The sequence below is a fragment of the Lepisosteus oculatus genome, chromosome 7, assembly GCF_040954835.1.
Source record: "Lepisosteus oculatus isolate fLepOcu1 chromosome 7, fLepOcu1.hap2, whole genome shotgun sequence".
Classification (NCBI taxonomy): Eukaryota; Metazoa; Chordata; class Actinopteri; order Semionotiformes; family Lepisosteidae; genus Lepisosteus; species Lepisosteus oculatus.
Window position 1 is genome coordinate 53256360 of NC_090702.1, and position 19910 is coordinate 53276269.

The 19910-nt window shown below is 37.9% G+C and overlaps 1 protein-coding gene across 4 annotated transcripts; it reads left to right on the top strand.

Moving 5' to 3' along the window:
- Positions 1 to 440: 440 nt before the first annotated feature.
- Positions 441 to 17389, top strand: LOC102694946 (dihydrofolate reductase). 4 transcript variants are annotated; one of them, XR_001478911.2, is made up of 7 exons: positions 441 to 661; positions 4319 to 4368; positions 6387 to 6492; positions 9209 to 9335; positions 11525 to 11640; positions 12351 to 12492; positions 16960 to 17389. XR_001478911.2 is itself a non-coding variant. In XM_069192753.1 (7 exons), exons 2-7 carry the CDS (start codon positions 2048 to 2050, stop codon positions 12430 to 12432), a joined length of 540 nt encoding a protein of 179 aa, XP_069048854.1. In that variant the 5' UTR covers positions 578 to 661; positions 910 to 2047; the 3' UTR covers positions 12433 to 15681. The 4 variants fall into 4 exon arrangements, 2 of the variants coding, with proteins under 2 accessions (XP_006633213.2, XP_069048854.1); XR_001478912.2 differs by lacking the exon at positions 16960 to 17389 and adding an exon at positions 13216 to 15681; XM_069192753.1 differs by lacking the exon at positions 16960 to 17389 and adding an exon at positions 910 to 2106 and having other exon boundaries at positions 578 to 661; positions 12351 to 15681.
- The last annotated feature ends 2521 nt before the right edge of the window (positions 17390 to 19910 follow it).

A 19910-nucleotide genomic window follows, 5' to 3' on the forward strand; every position in this document is an offset into this window, starting at 1 on the left:
ATAGTACCTCTATAAATAGTTCTGTCCCTTTTTTAAAAATAATAAACTAAATATCGTTCTGCAATAAGAAAAAAAACATCGCATCACTATTGATTTCTTAAAGTATTAGGTAAATATATATTGTAACTTCGTATTTCTAAACTACTGTACTGCATGTGCTCAGACATAATACGTGTTAATTCAATATTACTGCAAGTATCGCATTTAAAAGCCCCTCTAAAGCATTACTACTGTTAAACTGACCTTCATTTGTCAAAGTTTTACACAATTGCCATGAGAGTCCATACCAAGTATATAAAAATTGGGTGCAAGCAGCTACCGAGACACGATCCAAACTGCAGTTATGTGCTGCTGAGCAAAATGTGCGAATAATTATATGACGTAACATTCGCGGACAGGGTCACGTGATAGGACACACGCGTCATCCGCATTTATTTCCTCCCAAATATTGGCATCTTGCGAACGCGCTCGGCTGTGCAGTCCCCTTCTCTGATCAATCTGTTGCACAAAAGTTGCTCAGCGGAACACGGTCGGTGGGGATTTGAACTGGCAAGATGAGCGACTGTGAAGGCAAAGTTCATCACAAATCGATCAGGCTGATCGCTGCCGCTTGTAACGGCATGGGGATCGGGAAAGACGGGATTTTACCCTGGAGTCTGCCGTAAGTAACAGAACACAGCTTAATTGCAACTTAATATCGCTGCGTTATGTCCTGTGTAATGCACAATAAATGGTTTGTGGTCGTGCGTTGGAAAAGGGTTAGAGGAATTGAAGCAGCATGATGCTATAGTATTTGCTGCTGTCTGTAATGCATTTGTCTTTGATACTGTACGCAAAACACATGCACGCACTCATGAAACTGCTTGAATTCACGAATGAGTTCCTGACATATTTCTGTATGTCTTGCAGATGCAGATCTACTTTTCAGAAGTAGCTGTAGGTATTTTGTGGAAACCACAAGTATTGGGGAACTTCCTCGTTACCTGTTGTGTAAGGCAGAATAACATGTAAAAAGAGTGACATGAAATAACGTTAATGTTTCTTTATTAGCCCTACACAATTTATTGCATTAGGAATGCGTCTTTTCGCATACCCCAGCTTTTCTCCATGGAGACAGACACAGAGACAGGGAGAGAAGCTTGGGGTCAGAGCGCAGGGTCAGCCATTGTACGGCGCCCCTGGAGCAGTTAGGGCTAAGGGCCTTGCTCAGGGGCCCAACGGAGTAGGATTCCTCTGCCAGCCACGGGATTTGAACCAGCAACCTTCCAGTCACAGGCGCAGATCCTTAGCCACAGAGCCACAGCTCTGCCCTTATAACTAAGAAACAATAATTATATATAAATAATCAAAATATGATGTCCCATTGCATGTAAATATTACTGTATAAACAATAAGTTCTGGATCGCTTCAGTACAGATGTAAAAAATCCCAAATCTGCTTATTTGGATCTAGTAACATTGTGGCTGTGTATCCAGTCCTTAGTAATTTATAAGTCAGGAATATATGATAAAATACCAATTTAAGTTGGCCTGTTCATTTAAGTGGTGACAAACACAATTTACAGTTTATGTCATGTATGTGCCGTGGTTAAAAAGTAAGGTTTTGTGCACAAAAGCCAGACAGAACAGACTTGTTTGTTATAGTAGTAAGGATTTGTGTAGACCATTCCTGCTTACAGAACGTTTCTTATCCAAACTAAATAATTTGCTTTAAATTAATTTGCAAACCGTTTAATAATTAAACTTTTTGGAGTGTCAATGACATAATGATAAAAATTAGTTGTCTAAAAAGTCATGCCTGGTGTTTGAGCACATTATGAATAGTGTTAGAGGATTGTGATGTTTTATTCTGGAAGGATATACTTCCCTTTAAAATGCACTTAGTAGTCATTGTGTTGAACCCAGCTAAATCCCCATTCAGCAAAACTGATTTCTGTTGACCTTTGAGTATTGTACATTTTTATTTCTGTTGAAAATAAATACCTAAAATACCATCATTGTGATTATTATAAAGTACATCTCGTTTCTGTGGAAAAGAATAAAGTCAGATGTCTCATTCTGGAACTGGAATAACAATGCACCGTCACATGTACTGCAGGGCTGAAATGTGAGTATGTGCTGTTCCATTATATTGAAATGAACAAGTGTCTTAACATCTCATTCATACATCCATCCATTTCTATCCGCTTCATCCAATTCAGGGTTGTGGGTGTCCGGAGCCCATCCTAGCCAGCAACGGGCTAGCCAGCAACGGGCACGAGGCAGACACAAACACAGACAGGCACACACCTGTAGTATGGTAGTGCCATATGACTGAGCTCTGCTGAACTAGTATGCTGGACAAATTTAATGGGGCCCTACCATGTCACTGCGGCTTGACTTTGAATGTAGAAGGAGCCTTCCTGTTGTCCAGCAAATATTGCATGAATTGAGTACTGTTAAGATAGAACAAGACCCCATCCCATGTTACAACAAAGATATTACTGCTCTGGGATCATCTGGAGAAAAGCAACCAAATTCATTATTGGGCTTAAGGTTATGTCCTGCACTGACAGGTGGAAAGATCTTAATCATTTTAGTCTCTAACAAATTAGACTACAAGGGGACCTACTGTACATGTATTCAGAATCGTCTAGAGCACTGAAGAAGTCAACACAGTAGTTCCTCAGAATGTGCAGTGAAACACAAAAAACATGGAACAAATGGAACCTGTGTGGAGGTGCATTAACAACTAAAGAAAAGAGATTTAGGGTGCAGAGATTCAAAATCGGCCACAGAGAGCCACCATTTCTTGGATCAAGGAGTTGTGTTGAATAAATATTCTTGCTCCAGTGAGGGAAGGAATGTATTGCTGATAAGAAGGAAGCCAACCCTCAAAATGGGAAATCCTGGCAGCCTCCACTGGTCACTGCTGTGAAACTGGAGGTGGTAGCCTCTGATGTAGTCTGTCCTATCCATAGGTCAGGGTTGATAGTTTTTATCATAGTAGGGCCCTGTGGCCTACTCGGAAATGTCTAAGATGTCTACTGACTGGGATTGGTGTCCATGCATCTTGGTGAAGGTGGTGATTCAACCCAGCCAAAGCAGACAGTTGTGACGACTTTGTTGCTATCTGAAACGGTTGAAAAGCTCATTGAGCACAGGGACAAAAGTATGGTATGACAAGCTGGGCCATCCAGATCAATATTTAGGAGTTGTCAAGCAAAGGTGGCAGCAGATCTTCTGAGTCGTGGAATACTCATTGAGACCATCTAGTTGAAGGCAATATGAAGCTATTTTGATAAAGTGGAGGTTGAGAGTCCTAATGAATGCCCATGAGTCTTTGATTCCAGGATAATCATGACAAGTTCAAGGTATAGAGGGGGTCATCGAGTACTTGTAAATACTTCATACACAAATGATGACCAGGAAGGGAGTCATGGATGAGATCCCTTGTAGAAATGGCCCAAATAAATGAGTATGCCAAACATGTGGTTAGAGAGGAGTATTCGAAAAAAAGAAGCCAAGGGCCCTACCTTAATGGAAGACACTTTGAGGCACCAGAGAGTGACAGATTAAAATAAAAAAGACAAAATCCAGAGCACAAGAGACTAGGCCAAGGCCAATCCAGACAATAACGGGGAGCTCGGCGAGCACTTTGCCATTTTCACAGTGAGGCTAATAATGGTGTAAATTAAGCCACATCACCCCTGGTTGTGTACAAAAACGGCAGGCCAGAGTGAGAGTGATCTGTGATAGGGTACCTTCCTGTTGATATTAAATGCATGCTGTCCTTGAAAGTGAACCAAGGTTTTCCTGAAAAATGCTGTACAATGAACTACAGCAGATCAGTTACCTCCAGAACATTTCATTGTCATGTGGTGCACAGCAGAGGCCATACCAGTGCCAAAATCATACAAAGAGCATAGAAAACTCCTACACAAAGCATGATTTTAATTTCCCAGGCTGCATGCAAGGAAAAAAAACTCAGTTCATGTTTGCTTTTGAAAAAAAAAACTAATGATGGACTGCATCTTTACAAATTTGATTTTCCATTAAAAATCAATTTCAGGAAAGGTGTGTAAAATAAATTTTTGTGTGTTTTTGGAGAGCATGAGTATCCAGCTTGCTGTGAGCTGTGGAGCAGTTTCAAAAAGCATTACTGCATGTACAGGATTTCCTGCAGAGCTTTGTATAAACTCCCATCTGTTGATTGAGACTTGGTGTTCTAGAATTGCATCATTAAATTAATTGCAATACTAAATTGTATTTTCAAAACTACAATAAAGTGTATTTTCTATACTACTTATAAACTACTAAATTATATTTTTTTCCAACAGGAAGGAATTTAAATTCTTTTTGGACACCATCACCTCTGTTTCCAGTCCAGGTAACTCTTGGAAATCATAGTTAGGTGCTATCTTCATAGAATTGTATATACTGTAAGTTAAGTTTAAGTTTAAAACACTGTTTCAGTAATAAAGATAATAAAGGGGAGAACACTATTGTATTTAGAAAGTGCCAGGTTAAATTTTATGAACTAAGAATATATTTCAGGAGTGTTATAACACCCTTTTTGAAATACAGTAGGGTCTAGACATTCAAGAGGGTTTGATGCAGAGAACCACCGTGAACAGCAAATTTGCGTTCACGCAAATGAGTGGTGTCCAAAAAAGCACTATTTAACTGTAAGGATATGTATTATTATTTTGTAAATAACTAAATTCACCCCTGTACAATCATATAATGTACTACAGTAACCCTTCTTTATATGATAAAATAACATTGATCCACTAAAACAAACAACAGTAATCACAAACTGAGTGTAACCAGCTAAAATAAACAACATGAATCCCTTGGGCATATAACGGGGGCAGATAGAGGCTCACTCACTAACTAGATTAATCTCATGATTCCAGTCTGTTATGCAGCTAATTTGAAAGTTGCGGTTAACTACCTTTGGCTCCGTTTCATACCAATCTGCTTTTTTTCCATCCAAAACCCTATCAGCATGATCAAATTGAAAATAAGCGAATTCCCAAATGTTAAATCCCAGGCAATACCAAGAGCTCGGCTGTCAGATGTTGACACCCTACTGTAATCACATATTGAAAACAAGTAGCTTTATATATCCTGTATGCATCTGAACACGACTAGGTATTTTTTAGGTGGAAGTTATAATGGCATTCAGAAGCTTATACTGTGTTATCTGTAACAGTTCATAGTGAGTTTCTTTTAAAATAATGTAAATGTGCCTATTATTTGGTTTGGTAGTTAGTAACTAATTGATCCAAGGATTTCATCCAGCTATTTTTTGAAAGAAGCCTGAGAATCAGCTTCAACAAAATGGCAGGAGAGCTTCTTCTGTACTCCCACAACCCTTTGAGTAAATAAGTGCCTTTGTTTATAGAAACATACATTATATGGAAGTAACAATCACACCTTCATTGAAACTTACTGCTACTGTACATCCCCAGGTCCTACCAGGGAGAAACGTACATGCATTGCTTGGCTTCTGCTGACATTTGTAAGAATCCAATATTTTGACACTACGACTATTGTGTTGCTAGAAGACTAAAACGAACCACAAAGTCTAAGCTACCCAACACAGGCTTTTTGTGCTTGGTGAGCTGAGTGCTTCTTCATCCCACTGATCCCTGCTATAGCTTATGCCTTTAGAAAAACAACATAACAAATATTATAAACCAAAGGAGTTTGTTTGGTCTGTTCCATGTTTGTTTGCTTGCTTTGTCCAGCTGTTTATTGATGGATTCCAGTAAATTCATGGCTGGAGTGTTTATTCCAGACCCCGTCTCCTCATTGTGGAGAGACATGCCTCCTGTTTTCTGTTTAAACTGGACTTCCTTTATATTTCTACCTGTGATCGACCTGTGACACATTGAAACATCAACGTTTGCTGTAGCCTGTGGAAGTTTCCTGTCAATACCCTGGTGAACCTTGAATATGTGAATTAAATATGCTCTTTTGTGCTTCCACTGGGTGTTCAAGTAACAGCGTGGCCTTGTGTTCACACTGGTGAGCTCTTGTCTGTAGTTTCTACTGGATGAGACATGTAGGATCCCCAGGGCCATTGTCTCACTCACACATTCTTTTAAAATTTCTATTCATTACTTGTTCTGACTCAGCATTGACCTTGGTCAGCCTGACATGGCTACACTGACACATTAAGCTTTGATTGTAGCAGAGATTGTGTTTTGTGATATATTGACCAGGATTTGTTTTTAGCCTTAAATGAAAACTAGAATAAAAAACAAGAGATTTTATGTTCCCAGCTAAATGAAAACCAGAACTGAAGTTAAATAAGCTTGAAAATGTTCTGAAATGCACTGAGCATTAAACTCAAGTTAATGGGTGTGACAGTCATCCCTCATGTTTCTGCTTCCCCAGACAAGAAAAACCTGCTGATTTGGGGGAAACGGTGCTGGATATCCTTCCCAGAGAGTCTGCATCCCTTGGCAAACTGCATTCATGTGGTCTTGAGCAGGACCATGGGGTAAGTCATCTGACAGAGAGAGAGGAGCCTGGCAGTCAGACTGTCATCTTCCCTGTAGCTTCCTTGAGACTCTTCACTGTTAACCAGCAAAATCTAGATTTCCACGGTAACATCAACAATACAAGTTTACTGACAATGTTTCCTTTATACAAACTAATATAAGTTCTCTGTATAATCAAGAGAATCCTTACAGTTTCTCAGTCTTCTACTGCTTCTGCAGTGTAGATTCTTTTCATCTCAGTTTTCCGTTACATTGTGTTCCGTGATTCCCTGTATCCCAGATCAAAAGGATTTGATGATACCTCCATTAAATACTATGCTCCTGGGGAAAATAAAGGTCATATCCTTTCACAAAAGTACAGTTTAAGTAAACTGAATTGTGATCCTGAAGATGAAAATTCACCTTTCACTACGACAATAACCCAAGAACACGTCCAAAGCTACGTACAGTATAGTGGGTTATCAAGACAAAAGTGAATGTCCTTGAGTGGCTCAGTCAAAATTCTGACTTGAATCTGATGGAAAAATCTGCGACCCCTTGAAAATTGCTGAACATTTTCATGGACGGTTCTCAACCAGCTTGATAGAATTTTAGCATGTTTGGAATGAAGAATGGGTGAAAATTGCACCATCCCGATGAGCAATATTGGTAGAGACTTATCCAAAAAGACCTAGAACTGTATTTAGTGTCAAAGGTGCTTCCATCAGGTGATTCCTCTCAGTGACCTGCACCTTCTTGAACCAGGCCTTTTCTGTCATCTAGTTATTTGTTGTGATTTTGAGGTTTTAATTACTACTCACAAGTTCTTCTGTCAGGGGCCTTTAGTTAGCTAGACATGAGGATTCCATTATGCTGTACAGTTACACTATGGGTGGAATTTTAGATTTTGTTAGTTCTACAAAAAATTGCCGAAAATTCGTTAAAACATCACCCCACTTGAATACAATAACCAGCTTTGCCCCATGGAAACTTCGAATCGGTACAAAAACAAAAAACTGGGAGATGCAGGCCTTTCAAAAAGTGTTCACCCTCTTATTTATAAAAGTGACTATTTTAAGTATTCACTTTAAAAATGTGTATGCATCATTGGAAGGCAGTGAATACATTTTGCAAGGCACTGTAGATAAGGTGACACTGGCCCATCTCTTCATTTAGTTCCCTTCGAAATGCACTAATAATCACACAGTGCAATATTGTGATTCTGATTGAAGAAGGGAAGACATAACTTCTTTTCCACAAGTTAGCATCTCCTAAATCCAATTAAGAAAAGAACCCTACAAGAGTCTGTTGCCTAATGCAACTGTTTTTCTTAGATTTTGTCATCTAAAGCTGATAAACTCCTGGGTCAGGCTGTGTTTTGTGAGAATTATTTATGTACTCTCCAACTTAGTGCATCTCATCTTGTGGAGTTTCATGCAGCCCCTCCTCAGCAGCTGTCTGAAATGATAAATTAAGCCTGTCCCCACCACATGATATTGGATCCTATTTCCACTGTTTTGCTATGTTCAAATTTTAGCATTTTGTTTCCCTTGGTAACATATAATCCATAGATAATAAAGAATCAGAATGATTAACTTGGCCCTTAAACATGCAGTTGCGAAGCCTATGTTAAAAAAGCAGAACTTGGACTAACCCTGTTCAGGAGTCCATTCATCCATAGTTTAACTGTTTTGCCCAATGTAGGGCTATTGAAGGGTCGAATTCTATCATGGCAAGCAATAGGTCCAAGGCAGGATACACCCTAAAGAAAACTCCAGTCCATCTCAAGGCATGCACAGACACATACACACTCACACCAGGGCCAATATTCCCCAAACCCAATAAACCTGCCAGTATGTCTTTGGACTGTGGAAGGAAACCCATATGAACACCAGAAGAATAGGAAGTTCACTCAGAGAGCACCCCAGGAATTGAACCCAGGGTCCCAGCGCTGTGAGGTAGCAATGCTATCCATGGCACCACTGTGCCACTCTGTAGTTATCAGCCAATATTTTAATTTACTAGTTCAAGTAGGGAGCTGCGTCAGCATGCGTAGGCTACAAATGAGCAAGTAAAGGTTTATTTCATGCTCAAAAGACAAGAAACGCAAGATTTCGGCTGTGGAGCCTTCTTCAACACACCCTAAGAAGGCTCCATACCTGAAATGTGTTTCATTTGTTCTCTTTTCAGCATGGAATAAACCTTTACTTGTTCCTTTTTAATTGACTATTTTTGAAAAGGTTCTAGATTGGATTGTTGCTGTTCAGATGCATGCTCACCTGTCAGCCAATAAGTACAGGTATATATGTAAAATATGATGTATTTAACTTCAGTTCAGTTGCTGAATACATAGTACAGAAACCGCTCTTGTGAGGGTTACTAATGATCTACTGATCACTACTTTTTTTTGCCAATTCTTGTCTTTCTTCTGCTTTCAATACTGTTGATCGGCATCACACACCATCATGATCAGTATATCAGAGAGGGCTGTTGGTGTTGCTGGGACTGTTTTGTTGTTGTTTGATATCATATCTAACTGAAAGAAAACAATGTTACAATTTGTCATTTTTCCTCTCCAATAAGTTTGGTCACATCTGGTGCCCCACAAGGCTGTATTTTTGGTTCAATTCATTGCTGTACTGATGACACCCAAATTTATATTTAAAGTCTGCTGCATACAATATAGTTTGCTTAATGATAGAAAAGTCTAACTCTCGACTCTCGATTTTTTTACAGCTGTGTGCCAGACCATGCTCACTATCTCTGCCATGATTTACCAAGTGTGATACAGTTAGGATCCACCCATCCTCTCAGTGATAAGATTGAAACCATATGGATCTTAGGTGGGGCTGAGTTATATAAAGTGAGTATATCAAAAATTACTCAAAATGTCTTTATTAATAACTATCTAGCCCATTTGATTAACACTTTTTACTGCTTAAAATGAAACTAGAGTTTTCTCAATCCATTTTAAAACAGTATTCAGTCCAAGGGTGTTCGCATAAGTACATAAGAAAGGTGACAAAATAGTTTCATAGCTGAGTGAATCTAAAATGTAATTGAGCACACTTCTTGAAGTAGTCCAGACACAGGAATCAGCCACCTGGCAGTTCTTGGTACTCACAGTTCTTGTGTAAAGAAGTGTTTCCTATTCTCTGTCCTAAATAGATTCCCTTTTATTTTCCAGTTGTAAACACGGTGTCTTTGTTTCACTACCGAGTGTGACACAGTCCTCTGGGATGATCCTATCTATATTACTTAGGATATTATATTCTTGGATTCAATGTTTTCAGTCTTCTCTGTTCTAGGTTAAATAGATGTATCTAATTTATAATGCCATTCCTCTCATCAAGTACAAATGGAATTAGCAAGATATTACGAGAATCTAAATATGTAAATCAGAACAATTGACCTAAAATAGATTATTTGGTACACCACTGCTTACGCTACCTCAATTTGATTAAAGGTTTTGTCAAATCAGTTATCCATTTAGTTAACCAGTTCTGGGTTCATACAGTACATTACCCTTGATTCCTGTAGCTTTTAATTTTATTAATTAAATTAACCTTTAATTAGGCGTCTTGTCAAAAGCAATAAACAAGCAAACAGTGTGTTAGAAAACATCCTTGAAACAATAGAATTTAAATCAAGGAATGTTATTTTAAAATTGTGCAGTGCAAGAATTTAGAATGTACTGTTCAATTTTGGCCACCATGTTAGAAAAATATATTACTGCTCTGGAATCAGTCCAGAGAAAAGCAAATAAAAACTCAGGCTTAAAGGGATGTTTTACAACATCAAAATCAATAGTGAAACATTAACATTAAAGGATAGAAACTGAAACTAAGGTAAAGTTGATTGAAATGAAAAAGTATAAGTGTACTCTCACCTTGGCTTGAGTTTTGAGCTCAGGGGCCCCTCTTACTCAAAGAGATATGTGTAATTCTGCTTTGTGTATAGTAAGTTTCAATAAGCAGCGACAGACCAGTGTTGTGACCTTATTATGGCTCATCAGCATAGCCTAGCTGTATTTCTGCTAATCTTTTATAAGGTTCACGTAAGGAACACCTTTTAGGGTTATTTTTTAAGAAACAGAATTTGTTGTGAATTACATGAGAAGTCTCTTTAGAGATTTCTCCTTAATAGTATTGAGGTTGGATATTAAAAAAAGGTTAATGCTATTCAATACTTCCACATCCCAAAATTCATCACAAATTCTGCTTGCTGTTATAAACCCCATAACCCTAATACTATATGGAAACCATAACAAGGTTTCCTTACTTTAAGATATAATCGTGACGTGAGTGACCAATTCAAAGTATATTCTCTCTGATATGCAAGAGCAGACTATCTGCTTTAGCTTACTTGAACTGGCTCCCTGTGGATTTCAGAATAAGATGAAAACACTGCTGCTCTCCATTAGGGGCTCAAATAGTTTGACTCCTGACTAGTCAAACATTGGACATTCTTTCAGTTCCCAATATGAGGCTCTCATCCCTGGTTGACCCTGAAGGTCTGTGTTTCCTGTTTTCTTGCTCCAGGGTTGTAGAATCTCCAAGCTCCTATCAGATCTTGCAAGTTAGTCAGCACTTTCCAACTCCACCTTAAGACACGCTTTTATTCACTAGCTTTTGATTTTATTTAAGTTAATGTGTTAGTTTGTGTTCCCCTGATTTTGTTTTTGCCTGATTTTATCATAAACTGCCTTGAGATGCATCATGATAGGTGCTATATAAAATAAAAATGTGTTATTGTAATCAAGTCATTTTTTCGAACCAGAAACAAAAGCAACTGCTCTATTCTAAATAATTCTTAACGGATAAATTAGAAATGTTTCTTTGAATAGGGAGTATGGAACAAGCTACCCAGCCCAGTGATTGAAGCTGATGGGCTGGTTTCCTTCATGAAAAGGCTGGATGAGCTTCTTGGATCAATTGGCTACTAACTGGTCAAAATGGGCTAAAAGGGCCAAATGGTTTCTTCTCATTTCTAACCTTTCTTATGTTCTTAAAGATCAATAGCTTTTTAAACTATTTTTTTAATCAAATATAGGAGTCCTTGAAACATCCATGGTGTGACTACATCTACCTCACTCAGGTCATGGCAGATTTTGACTGTGACACGTTCTTCCCAGAGTTTGATCGGGAGATTTACAAACTGCAGGATGAGTAAGAGCTCTTTTTATTTCTGATGGGTGTTGATGAATACTGTGTAGGGGTGAGCTGCCGTTACCCCAGGAGACCCCAGGAGTAGGTTTTGTAGTTCCCTGAGTTTCATCAAACAAGATGGGTCAGGACAATTTGTCAGAGTCATAATGTCAAAGTGGTGTTAGTATGAGTCATTTTTACACGTTATGTCAGTTGTGTTGTGTTCTACTATTATTCTATTGCAATTCCAAGCGCAACACAATTTTTCTAATAGAAATCAAAGTCACATACAGGGTCGTTTTAAAATGGAAATCCATACTCTGTTATTGAAAAACACTTTGAGCACCTTAACTATCTCTGACCCAGGTTCCAGTTGGAGAGACGATGGCTTCTGACCTTCTATGCTTGTGAAGACCAATGATCCTAAAGTTGCAGTAGTCATCTCTGTGCCTAAATTCATTTTGATAATTTATGAATGAAGAAAAATACAAAATAATATACATTTCCTTTGGGTTCTCATCTGAATTGTATTTTAGAGGATTAATTCAGCATCTTTTTGGATTAGCATTTGTGAAATCAGAAAAGCTCTGTGAATGCAATTCAATATTGTATATCGTATTATAGAAAAACAAAAAATCTTAAAATTTCTAAATATACAGCTATTCTAGTTCTTAATCCCAGTAATCCTACATAATGTGTTTTGTTTGTTTTTTTCTTTCCACAATTCCTAGGTTTCCTGGTGTGCCAAGTGAAATTCAAGAGGATCAAGGTATCAAGCTCAAATTTCAGGTTTTCAAGAAGGACATGCATTAGAAGAACTGATTAAAGAGGAATGATTTGAGTTTGAACCAAATTCAAGTGCACATTATGGAGGTATCTATAATTTTAAATACAAGATACTGTATAGCAAAAGGAATATCTATGTGCTGATAAAAAAAATGTTGAACTTTTATAGCAAGAAAGAAGTGAGTTAAAAAATTCTAAGTTTGAGTTAAAAAACTAAAACTCAAATTCCGTGTAGACTTTAAAATCCTCAAGCTCAAGGCTCTGCATGGCTTGGCACCTCAGTACCTGTCTGAACTAATATCCCCCTACTTCCCACCTCGCAACCTTTGCTCTTCTAATTCTGCCCTCCTTACTGTCCCCCAAGCCCGTCTACATTGTATGGGTGACAGGGCCTTCTCCTGTTATGCCCCCAAGCTCTGGAACTCTCTCCCCAAGGATATCAGAGGGTCACCTTCTCTAAACTCTTTCAAATCCAGACTCAAAATCCTCTTCTTCAGAATAGCTTTTACTTAACTGGTTCCATTCTTCACCCCTCTTCTTTTCTTAGTACCACCATCCACGATCTCCTCTATATATTGTCATTGTGTTTTATCTTGTGTATTCTTATTATTTATTGTTGTTGTCATCCTGTAAAGCGCTTTGAGAAGCCACCTTAAAAGGGGCTTTATAAAATAAAGTTAATGTCACGGATGTCGGAAAGGACGAACCATAGAATGGCAGGAGAGCAAAAGAACCTATGTGTAGCGGCGAGACGGGGATTAGCCCGGCTCAGCTGTTCAGGAAATGCCGTATAGAAACCTATGCCCTCAGGTAGCAACGTGGGGCGACCTGGTGCTAGGCAGGTCTCAGGACATCCGAACGTCATTGCTGAGCGAAGGCAGACCGAAAGACCCGGAAATATATAGCCCCAGAGCAAGAGAAACACCGGAAGGACAGCAAAGAACCGGAAATGAAAGACGGGACAGAGAAGGAGCACCCTCTGTTAACAGAGAGCGTGGCAGTTTTTTATTATTATTATTATTATTATTATTATTATTATTATTATTATTATTATTATTATTAAAAATACATATATTTTCTTTCTAAATGAAACAGTTGCAGAACACCGTGTGCCTTACTTTTTGTGTACATCTGACTAAGACCAGGCTTTCTTATCGTACTCGAAGTCTTCCAAGTTTCATCCTATTAGTGCTCATACGTATGTGTTTGGATTAATTAGCTAATGAGAGTGCTTGGTCCAGGGATTATGGTGAAGTGTTTATTTTCATATGGTTCTTGTTTGCCATTTTTGTTCTACTCACTGTCTTACTTTAAAAAAGGCACTGAACCTCCTTGTGCTTTGTCAATTAGGTTAGAAGTAAAACTGAAATTATTTTGTAAAGGATTTTGTAACTGCAGCTACAGTGTGGTAAAAGTAAAACCCTTTAAGAGTTTTTTATGGTTTAACATATTGTGATGCCACATGGGGCAGCCTACAAAAGAGGCACACATTCTAGGCAGGCCTGAGCACAGACATACCCTAAATACAAGACTAGAGGGATTTTATTCAATAATTTTCTGTAGCCCAAAATTTGGCTCTTCAGCAGGATGTTGGGAAAAATATCCGTGAGCTCTTGCTGAAAAGCCCTTCCGGCCTCTCGTCAGGGAAAAACGTCCACGGTGAGGAAAATTAGTTACCTGCACTGAGGAAAATATCAGCCTTTTGCCATGGCAGATTAAAGCTCTTCTGGCTACCTAGCTGGGAAAAACTTCAATGACTGCAGCAGGCAACGTGGGTTTTCCAACTCTCGCACTGGAAAAGAGCCCGCAGACAGGTGACAGGTTCAGCCTTTCCAAGAAGAGACCAGGGTTATCCAGCAGAGTTTATCTTTGGCCTCTATTCCTGGTCATTACCCTCTTCCTCTCTACTCGGCACTGTATTTATGCACAGCTGATCCTGCTTCAGTGATTGCTGGCCCTGTCAATTCTCCTGTGATTTGCACACTACCATGTTGGGCATCACAATATTTAGACATACAGTATTTGACCTTCATCTGTTCCTAACAGTAGATAAAACTAACATCATTTGACAAATAACACACAAAAAATCCACTATTTAAAAATAAATCAGCCATCTTTTGATATCTTTGTGTGAAAAAGTTAGTGCAGCCTTACTTTTGGTTCAGTAACCTGTGGTACCTGTTTAGTGGTAGTAATGTAAGTTAAAAGCTTCCAGAAACAGTTGATCAGTCGCTCACATCAAATAGGAGGTTTCTGACTCGCACCTCCTTACAGTTCAGTAAGCACAGTTCTCTTTAAGTCCCACCACAGCATTTCTGTGGGGTTTAGGTTTGGACATTGACTGGGCCTTTCCAAATTTCTGATTTTGTTTTTCTTTTTTAGCCATTCAGTTGAAGATTTGCTTAGGTTTTGGATCATTAGACTGTTGCCTGATGCACTCTGAGTTCAACTTAGCAGCTAGACACATGGTCTCACATTTCCTCTAGAATACTCTGACATGGTATGGAATTTGCGGTTGACTCAATGATAGCACGGCGTCCAGGTCCTGGTGCAGCGAAGCAGGCCCAAACCATCATCCCCCCACCTACCACCACCGTGCTTGACGGATGGTATAAGTTTCTTCCACAGAACACATTGTTCCAGAAGTCTTGTTTTTCATTGAAGTGCTGTTTTGCAAATGTAAGCAATTGAAGAGCAGGGTTTCCTCCTGGCTTTGCTCCCATGAAAGCCATTCTTATTCAATCTTTTCATGATGGTGATGGACTTACGAAGAAATTACCTTATGTTATCACAAACCTGAATGTGTAATACAAAATGATGGATAATGATGATGATCTAATCATTTTGCACAGTTGTGGGAGACCTGATTGTACATACCTTCTTAACTGAGATGGTAAAACTATGAGTGCTCTTACTTTCTCACAAAAAGGTATTGAATGCTGGCTGATTTTAAAAAATTAAATAATGAAAAATAATTTTTGTATGATGTCAGATTAGGTTAGATTTTTCTACTATTAGGACTTGGTGAGGTCACAAATGTTTAAATATGTGCAGTCATAAATTCTTAAGCAGGTGTACTTACATTTCACCACACTGTATTAATGTGTCGCTTGTCCAGAAATACGAATATGTCACTTAAGATAAAAAAACATTTGATAAATAAGTAACTCTATGCTATATAAAATGTGTAGTAATGGATCTGATTGATTGTTCCCTTTTCTCCTGGTCCAATGTGGCATGTCACTGCAAGAGCTTAATAAACCCTTCTGGACTGTATTCTTGTCTTTTGAGAAATCATAAATGAAAGAAATTTCTTTTCTGTAATAACCATGTTTAAATTGATTTACTTGCATTTGATCTGGAAGGTTTTGTTACTTTTGCTAAAAACCTTTGAAGTAATAGGATTCCCACATTTGAGAATATGAGTAAGAGTTTAGTTTCTGAGTTGGCACACCTGTCTTGTTTGGGGATCCCGTTAGTTAAACCAGTAGTTTTTAGTCCTTATCCTGGAGTAAGTCTTTACCAGTGAATCTTGCAGTTTCAGTTTCGTTCTATTAACCATTCAGACTACTTCATAGGCATTATTGAACTTCTTGATTAAACATTAGAAATACGTTGACACAGGCTTTTATTTGCAGAGAAAGTTCGCAAACTGAATGCCTCCAGTTTCCACTCTTTTTGCGTACTGAGTGGTTGCTCCCTTAGTTCTATCTAAATGTCTAATATTTTAGATGAACTATGAGTGTTGAGAGAGGTGGGAATTACTGTATAAGGAACTCAAACTGAAAAGGGAATATTCTATATTCTGCAGCGGACCCCAGAACTAATTACTTACGGTCCACACACCTGAGTGAGATGAGGTGTGACTGCCAGACAGAGTTGATACTAATTTCTAACACCATCCAACTTCTTGGGAGCTGAAAAAAAGGTCTTAATGTAATTATAGATCAATTGGCTGCATAGATTAATCAATTTGCCTTAGTAGGTCTCAGCTGGAAAGAGTACAAGTCACTGAAACCATGACTTGGTGTTAACCTGAAGTCATGCAGCAGAGGTAGTACTTTTAGTACTATCTGCTATCTCAGAGATAGTAGAGTTTGTGAAGTTAGGGTTTTGCCATTTTGACCTCTGCAAAGCCCAAGGAATATTTAAGAAACAGAGGTTTTAACATAATGTAAGCATCTGATACAAAAGGGATTGTGAGAGCTTAAGGTTAAAGCATCCACTTTAGCTGGGATTTGAATCTACTGTACAGCCCTCTGGTCAGGTGTCCAGATCTCTTATTACTACTCTAAAAGTGAGCACCCACTCTCATGTTTTTCTAAACTCCTTCACAAGGAAGGTGATCACACCTGTGCATTTTAACATTTTCACAAACCAGATCAAAAACAGCAAAGAAAAGATCACTGCAATCACTAAAAACTGCTAGCAGTAGTTCTGTCTTTCAGCTGCTTTGTCTTTTTAACACATTGTTAGTATTTCAGATTTGTGGTTGCTAACCCTGGCATAGCAGGAACACTGTGTTGTCTTAACATTGATTTCTGTTTCTTACAGATTTTTAATTTTGCTACTGATTCTCAAAGGGTAAATGGAATTTGTAATGGATATCACCCCTGTACCAACTTTTGACTTTCAGAACTTTCAAAACATTGAGGCATGTTGCCTGAACTGGAGCTCTGCAGAAGGAAACAAAGCTCAATGTGAGCTTGTCTGATAGTGTCATTTCCACCTGTCTCTCTTCATCTTAAACTGAGCACCTTATTAAGAAGTGTTGTATCAGAAATAAGGGTAAGAATTTTGAAAAGGGACTGACTTAAGTTGTTGGAAACACTTCTTTTTAATTAGAGAATGTTTTCGAATATCAGGAGTGTAGAATCAAGTTAACCAAAAGTAGTTAAATTAAGTAGTCAATTAGTACTAGATATTTAGATGTCAGCTTCAGTGAAAACCAGAAGATTTCAAACTCAGTTTCATAGACCATGGAATTCCATGTGGTTTTGAAAACATATTTAATTTTTAAAGAAATATTTTAATAAAAATATATTTCTTTATTGTCCCTTTCTTTTGATTTTAATTTTACCTTTCACTATTGCTATGGCAATACTTGGAACCTAGGCACATTAAGTGTGATTGTGTTGACAAATTGAAGAATATTTAGGCTTTAAAAGAAACAGGAAGTTTATAGAGACTTAACAGTAAAAGCTGTTTTCAGAGCCTTTTCAAATCACCTAAGATCACCAATTGTAAAAACTGTTTTGGAGCTACATGTTTTTTTCTCCACAGATAAGTTCATCACTCAATTATTACATTTACTTCTTTAGATGTAACTGTACTGTATGTACACCCTGTACAGACTATCATTTGAGTGTATAGATACAGTTTCACATAGTTTTTGTATTCATCTCCGTGTTTCAGGCTACTTTAGTGTTATTTCTCAAAATAAAATAATTCTCTCCACTAGATGGAGACAATCCATGTTATCCACCGATCTGCAGGAAAAAAAGATGAGAACATCCAAGAACATTATTGTTTCTAGTGTATTCCACTCCAAGGTGAAAAACAGGCTGAGCACCCAACATTCAAGCAGATATTCCAAGTAGTACTAATTAAACCCATTTTCATTACCCTATAAATTGTGTTCATTACTAAATTAGTTACTAAATGTAAAAAAGCAAATACATTTTGGAAATGAGAGACTGTTTGGAGTGTCATTGATCTCAGGATCTCATCGTATTGGTTCTTGAAAGGACCTGGGGCCTCAACAACATCGTGTAGCTGGGTTGCTGGTCCCAGACTCCCACAAGCCTTTGTGTAAGAATCTCCTGTTTTTGTTCTCAAATGCGCTTCCACATAGTTACCACTTGGGTTCCGTGGTTCGTGTTTCACTGTTGATTCTGAAGAACACTGCTGGGTTCACACTGTCAGTCCCTTTGAGGAGTCTGAATACTTGTATTGGGTCCCCTCGTACTCTGCTCTGTTCAAGACTAAAAGGGTTAAGCTCCTTCAGGCTGTCCGTGAAGGACATTTCCTTCAGCTCTAGACTGTATCTGGTTGATCTTCTCAGGACTGATTTCAATGCAGATATATATTTTTATAATGTGGTGACCAAAACTGTACACAATATTCTAAATGAGGTCTTACTAGTGTGTTATATGATTTTTACAAAACATCCCTCAATTTAAAGTTTTCCTAAACTTATGAGGTTTCATATACTGCATAGCCTCTTCCAGCTCAGTTTCCTGTTTTTATTTAAAGTTTGTTTTTGCCACTTGTATGCAAAATCCCTCATTTGTCTGCTTTAAACATTGTTTTCTAGGTGTTTGCACAGTCTTTGATTTTTGCTGATTCTGCAGTGTCAGTTAATCCTTCAGTTCTGCTTTCATGTGTGAATGTGACTAATTTACTAACTACTGTATACCAGAATATAGATTACCGATATATTTAAAAAGAGTTGTGGTCCTAGTGTAGATCTCTGTGGTACTCCGCTAATTAGAATACTCCAATTTGAGTATTCGTCCCTAATCTGTATTCTCTGTTTAGCATTAATTCATTTTCAATCCAAACTCTTTAAATATTATCTTTTAAATTTTACTAATTTATTTGCTAACAATGTTAGGTTTTATTCCTTATTAATATAATTCCAAATTGATAGCTTACAAAAATATTGACAAAACCCAATATTATGCATGAGCATATAGAGTTACAATGATAATATACCATAATAATATAATAATCATTATCAAAAATGTTTGCATTGACACAAGTGATCCCAGCTTTAGAACCACATTAACACAAACCTGTGACAATACAAGGGACTGGACAGCATGCCAGACCATCACAGGTCACCCACATGTACACACAAGCACACAGAGACAATTCAGTGACACCAGTTAATTAATTAGCATGTGTTGCATATGTTTGGGAGAAAATCCAATAGCATGGTGAACATGCAGACTTCACACAGAAAGTATCCAAGTCCTAAATCAAACTTGGGACCCACAAACATTAGACATTCTCTGGTATTGACACATATTTCCACTGACATACATCTGTAGAAATTCTGAGACTTTTTTTTTCCTTCTGGGAGTGTCTTTGAAGTACTCATCCAGAAACAAAACAAAAACAATATGATGGTTCTCTTTCGTTAGACAGAAAAGTCAATGTTTCTGTCTGAACTGTGTCAATGGCTGTAATGATGAAAAAACGTACCAGCAAAAAATCAAGATTATTTTTACGATTTGACATCAGATTTGACAGCATCAGTTAGCATACTGATTTTTACTTCAGACAAAAGAACAACCACAAAATTGTAGTGAGGGGATTTAATCTTCTGACAGATTTTCTAGCTGATTCATTCCAGAATCACTATATCTATTCAATATAAGAAATGTGTGTGAGGCAGTTAGAGAATTCAGACAGTGGATTTAATAATAATCCCATCCTGTTCATGGGATTTAGATAACCATCCAATTTCAAAACGCTTTTCCCAAAACAGTGGAGCTGGA